This window comes from Haliotis cracherodii, unplaced genomic scaffold, assembly GCF_022045235.1.
Source record: "Haliotis cracherodii isolate W230 unplaced genomic scaffold, xgHalCrac1.p SCAF_25, whole genome shotgun sequence".
NCBI lineage: Eukaryota > Metazoa > Mollusca > Gastropoda > Lepetellida > Haliotidae > Haliotis > Haliotis cracherodii.
In genome coordinates, this window is record NW_027266281.1 from 900,196 (window position 1) to 906,317 (window position 6,122).

At 45.0% G+C, this 6,122-nt stretch overlaps 1 protein-coding gene across 1 annotated transcript; it reads left to right on the forward strand.

The window, feature by feature from the left end:
• Positions 1 to 2,426: 2,426 nt before the first annotated feature.
• Positions 2,427 to 3,728, forward strand: LOC139472595 (uncharacterized protein F54H12.2-like). Its single transcript, XM_071255057.1, has one exon. The coding sequence runs from the start codon at positions 2,427 to 2,429 to the stop codon at positions 3,726 to 3,728; it is 1,302 nt and encodes a 433-aa protein (XP_071111158.1).
• Positions 3,729 to 6,122: the final 2,394 nt, after the last annotated feature.

The following is a 6,122-nucleotide window of genomic DNA, read 5'->3' on the forward strand; positions in this document are numbered from 1 at the left end:
CATGTCTGAACAACAACTGGTGGAGAAATACTTTAACATGACATTATCCGACGTAGACGATGTAGAGGTGCACGAAAGCTGGAGAAAACTGCTGCTAGAAGACCCGAGTTTTCGAGATGTGATGGACTTTAACTTGGTCCCGTATCGATGCAAAGACTATCGTGACTCTCAATTTAAAACGTCTCAATGGAAGGAGGGATTGAAAGAACGGGTCGAGAAAATGTTAAAATAAGACAAAAGAATGTGAATGTACATTTTTAGAAAAATAACCTTTTGACAGCCGAATGGTGAGATGTTTTCTCGAGCGTTATGTTTGTTTGTTTATTTTAAGTATGATATTGAAAATAAAAATCAATGTCGAAAATTTGTTTTGTTTTGTATTTCATCTTCAGACACGCATAGATGACAATGATATAAAACGAAACATCATCCTTTATATTCTATCATTACACGATGAGCTCGAGAGAGATAACTTCTGACAAAGTACTGGAAGATTATTATTTCACTCCCAGAAATCCGGGGGCGTTTTGGGGTCCGGGTAAACTCAAAAAGGTGTTGAAAGGTCAATTGAAAGTTCCAGCGAGGGGTGTCAGACGGTTTGTCAACAATCAAGATGCTTACAGTTTACACAAACCCGTCAGATACCGTTTCAAACGAATGAAAGTCAGAGTGAATTCTATCCACGAAATGTTTGACGTGGATTTGGCCGACCTGTCTAGGTTTACGAAGTGGAACGATGGTGTGAGATACTTGCTGGTGGCCATCGACATATTGAGCCGCTTTGCATTCGCCCTTCCGTTAAACGATAAGAAACCAGAAACCGTCTTGAAAGCTTTCAAACAAATCCTCGAGCAGCGACGTCCCGAGAAAGTGAGAGTAGATGGTGGAAGCGAATTTAAGGGCGCGTTCAAGACGTTTTTACAAAAACAAAAGATAAAACTCACCATAGCTCGCAACGAAAACATCAAAAGTAATTACGTGGAACGTTTCAACAGAACACTGAAATCGCTGATCACCAGATACATGACCCACAATAACACCAAACATTATCTGGACGTTCTGGCGGAATTAGTATCCAATTATAATCATACCCTACATTCGTCTCTACCCCGTCTCTCTCCGGCAGATGTCGATAAAACCAACGAAGTGAAAGTGTGGAATCACGTCTATCTGGAACCTCTGAGAAAAGTCAAACCCGTCATCAAGAAATACTTATTTAAATTGGGCGACCTGGTTCGCATCTCATACCTCAGGAAACCTTTCAGCAAGGAACTCGATCTCAAGTGGACGGAAGAACTGTTTAAAGTGGCCCAACGTTACAAGAAACAAACCTTCCCTCAGTACAAGCTGAAAGATTTTCACGACGAACCCCTGGAAGGCAGCTTTTACGCGAGCGAACTGCAGAAGGTTGACAAAGCTGCGGATGTCTTGTGGCAGGTGGAGAAAATTCTGAAGAGAAAAAAAGGGAAAGGGAAAACCTACGCTCTCGTACGTTGGCTCGGCTGGCCTTCGTCTTTTGATTCCTACGTAGAAGAGAGCGAACTGAAAGACCTCTAAAAAAAAAAAAAAAAAACACAATGGAAAAGTACATCTTTCTGAAAAGCACAGATTCCAAAACGACAGCCTTTCCGGAGAATTCACCTTATCACTTCCGCGTCAAATTAAATCAAAGGTTAACCTTCGACGGATTCTGGACGGTGTCTTTGGTCGAGCTCAATTTTGGAAAGCTGAATCTGACAAAAATCGCCGGTGGCGACCCCTACGTGGACGTGTTATGCAACTTAGGCGACAGTTCGTTGGTGGGGGAAACTCAACTGGCCTTATTGAGACGCATCGATCTGAGACAGGGACCTACGTACACTGTTGGTACCGAATTTAACATTCGTATCAAATTGAAAGAAACCGACAATATCGAGTTGTATTTAAAGTCAGAAAATACCTCAATGCCTTCATTCTTAACGGAGGAGACCTACGCCACACTTCATTTGAGACGTTATCCTTTCGTGGAGTAGTAGTATTGTGACCATGGATTCGTCTTCCCGTCCGCTGTACTTTCCCGACTACGCCAAGTTTAAACATTACTTTGACAAAAAGAGGTCGCCTAGACTAGTCAACGGGAAATTACAAAGGATGGTGATCCAACCCCATCGACCGACAGCAGCAGCAGCAGCAGCAGCACAAACAGCACAACGGTCAGATGCATCTAAGATGGTCGTTCAAATGACTTCGGAATCCCAGAGCGAGGTTGACAGGGCAGAGGCTCAAGACAAGAGGGTGAAGGCTTTAAAACGAAAGGCAGGAGTCAAATGCGTCACTACGAAGAAAATTCGTCGAACTGACAACATCAACGCCACACCTTCCAAGACGGCAAAAGTGCTCAAGTGTACCCCGGTGAATGAAGACGATATCTTTAGTTAAAAGTAATCATGGCTCTGTTGAACGATAAAGAATTCGAAGAGCTGGTGCCAGAAACTTTGAACCTCTTCACTCTACCCCCTTATCAGACTAGCGTTCAGAAACATTACTTCGTCAACGTTCGCCCTTTGAGCCAAATCAACGATTCCACGCCTTTGGAATTTCACGTGTCCAATTCCGGAGGCGACTACGTCGATCTGAAGCGCACCCGTCTGCACCTCAAAGTCAAAGTCACTCAAACGGACGGTACGGCTTTGGCAGAAGATGAAAACGTGGCCCCCGTGAATCTGTTTTTACAGTCGCTTTTTTCTCAAGTGACGGTCTACCTGCAGAATCAGCTGGTGTCTTCCACCAACAACCATTACGCTTACAAAAGTATGATGAAGACCCTGTTGGAGTATGGACACGAGGCCAAGAGCACCCAGTTGACCACGCAGCTGTTCTACAAGGACGTAGCCGAACAAAACTCTGACCTGGAGAGCAGCAACGTCACCGGATCTATCAACGGCGGAATGTCATCGAGAGCCTCCTACATAGCGGACAGCAAAGTACTGACCATGTCGGGACCCATCTACGAAGATATCTTCGACGTTAACCGGTACCTGCTGAACGAGGTAGACCTGACATTGAAGATGTACAGATCGGATCCTAAATTCTGCTTGATGAGCAGCGTGATCGACCACGAATTCAAAGTTCAGATCTTGGACGCCTACCTGCAGGTGTGCAAAGTCAAAGTAAACCCCGCCCTGATCTTGGCTCACAACGAACTCTTCGAAAAGTCCAACGCCCTCTACCCGTACACCAAAACCGAGGTCAAGGTCACCAGCATCCCCACCAGCCAGCAGACGCACTCCATCGACAACGTGTCCAACCCGGTGGCCAACAGATACATCGTGGGACTGGTGGAGAGCGCCAGTTTGAACGGGTCGTATGCCGGAAACCCCTTTAATTTCAAGTCCTCCATGCTTAAAAAAGTGACCCTGTACGTCGACGGCGTCAGTGTGCCCAGTCAACCCACGGAGGCGGACGATGTCGAGTCTTACGTCAACATGCTCGACGGCATGGATCTCTGGAAGAAGGACGAAGGAAACGCCATCACCAGAAGCGACTTTCTCTTGGGGAGCGCCTTGTTCGTCTTCGACCTGGACAAGATGTGCGAAGATTCGGAGTACCTGAACCTGGTGAAATCGGGCACCGTCAGGTTGGAACTGGAATTTAAATCGGCACTGATCAATCCTCTCAGTTGCGTCGTCTTGACTCAGAGGAATTCCCTCATCGAAATCGACCGAGCCCGCAACGTGTTCGTCAAGTAAGCGAGGCGATGAAGGCTTCTCAGTTGATGTGCGCCATACAGTGCGACTCGAGCTTACAGAGACACGTGTTAGGCGTTTATGCAAAAGATACTTTACCCGTGCTCTCCCCTTCTTTGCTGAAAAAGGGAGTCGGTCTCATCGTCAATACGGATGTTAGACAAAACAGAGGTCGCCACTGGATTGCTATGTATCTCCGAGGAAACAACAGAGCAGAACTGTTTGACAGTTTGGCAGAACCGGTTGACGTTGTATTCGATCGTTATTTAAAGTCCTACGTCGGTTCTTACACTCGCAATATTCAACAGTTACAATCTACAGATTCCAAGGGCTGTGGGTTTTACTGCTTGTATTTTTTACTTTGTATATTTAAAGATCATTTAAGATTGAACCAGATTGTCCATCAGTTTGATGTCAATGAATTACAATGGAATGACGCCTTTGTCACTAGCTTCATTTGTAACTACTTCAAATACTGCACTCATGTGAGCACTCCTTGTATTGATTTTTAAAAATATTACCGCGCTTGTAAAAAAAATAAAAAAAATAAAAAGTAGTTCAATTCCAATCATATCTTTGTTGTGTATAAATAACTTTGACCGGTAGTCATTCGGATCAGTTCCGAGGTCGACAGCGGTAGAGATAACATGGAAGAAAAGAAGTGCCTGATACCTTTTCACACACCAGCTACCATATCAGTGTTAGGTGGAACTTCGAGCGGAAAAACGTTTTGGACCGCTCGACTCTTAAAACAAGCCGATACCACGTTTGATCCGCCACCCAACCTGATTATTTACTGTTACGCCGTCTGGCAAGATGTCTACAATGACATGGAAAGAACCATTCCAAATATTCGATTTCAAGATTCACTACCTACAGAAGACCAGCTAAAATCTTATTCGTCAGAGTCGGGCAAACGATGTCTTCTCGTGACAGATGACTTCATGCAGCAAGTTTGCAAAAATCAGTCGTTTTTACATCTTTACACCACGCTATCGCATCATCTGGGGATTTCCGTCATCAACATACAACAATCCGCCTATCCCAAAGGAGAATGCAACAGAACCATGTCTCTGAACACCAATTACTGCGTTCTGCTATCCAACCCGCGTTCGGCGCACGAATACAAAATTTTGGCATCGCAAATATTTCCGGGACAGGCAAAATATTTTGCGGAATCCTTTCAAGTTGCCGTTGGGGGGAAAAAATATGGGTATCTCGTTTTGGATGTTTCGCCTTATGCTGATCCGCAGTATGGTCGTTTGCGCACTGGAATATTTCCCGATGAAGTGTGTACGGTGTACTTGCCCCAGTGATGTTACTAAACAACAACAGCAAAAAAAAAAGGTGATTTTGCACCGGGGTTCCAACATTTCACTTTCAACCCTCGAGGCGAGCAGACCTTTCTCGTCGTCGTCGTCGTCATTATGGATGTATGTGGAAGATTTGACGACGTAGTTCCAGACTGCGCCAAAGCAGACCTCTGTACTGAGGTGTATGGACAAAAGTTTAGTGACAGACTAAAGACTTTTGACAAGTGGCCACTGCAGATGAAGCAGTCACCAACATCCATGGCTAAGGCCGGATTTATATACACTGGGCAATCTGATAAAGCCTACTGTTTCAAGTGCAAGCTACGCGTTCATCGTTGGATACCAGAAGATGATCCGATGACCGAACATTTCCGACTCTCTCCTCACTGTAGCTATATCCACATGGTGGACGAGCCCCAAAGTCAACAAGAAAGGTTAGACCAAACAAAAATGCTATAAAACGACATCGGTCGACGCACGCTGGAACATTTGTGATCGACCATCTCAACATGAGTGAGCTACTAGAAAAACACGTGACTTTTCTTCTGATGTTGAACCAAACTAATGCCGGACAAAGAAAAGCTTTGTTGAAACACGCGTCGGGCGACCAGTTTATGGCAGTGATTACTCTGATATTTAACATTCTGAGAGGAAACATACACTTACCGGAAGAGGATAAAATACGACTGTCGCGACACAAGAAGTACATTCGTATCTTGGCCAGCAAGACGATCGGCCGACGCGTCAAACGGGAGTTGTTAATCACGCATCATTCGATTCTACCCATTTGCATAAGATCCTATCGATCCTACCTCTCAACCCTTCACGATGAGCAAGCCGATGATTCTTCTGACAAGGGATACCTACCAGAGACTGATGTCCGAACAGGAAGAAGAACAGAAGAAGAAGAAGATGACAGCCAATCGGATAGCGAATCAAAATCATCGGACACCGGCACCTCCTCAGACAGCGAATGAATCGGAGGACGACAACATATCGACAAGGGATGGTCGAGATGAAAACCAACCCTTAAACAACAATGACTTTTTGTTGCGAGTTCCCGATCATCTTCTCAAAAACATTA

What these genes read in the sequence shown, in the direction of transcription:
- LOC139472595 (XM_071255057.1), top strand. Translation starts at nt 2,427, where the DNA reads ATGGCTCTGTTGAACGATAAAGAATTCGAAGAGCTGGTGCCAGAAACT.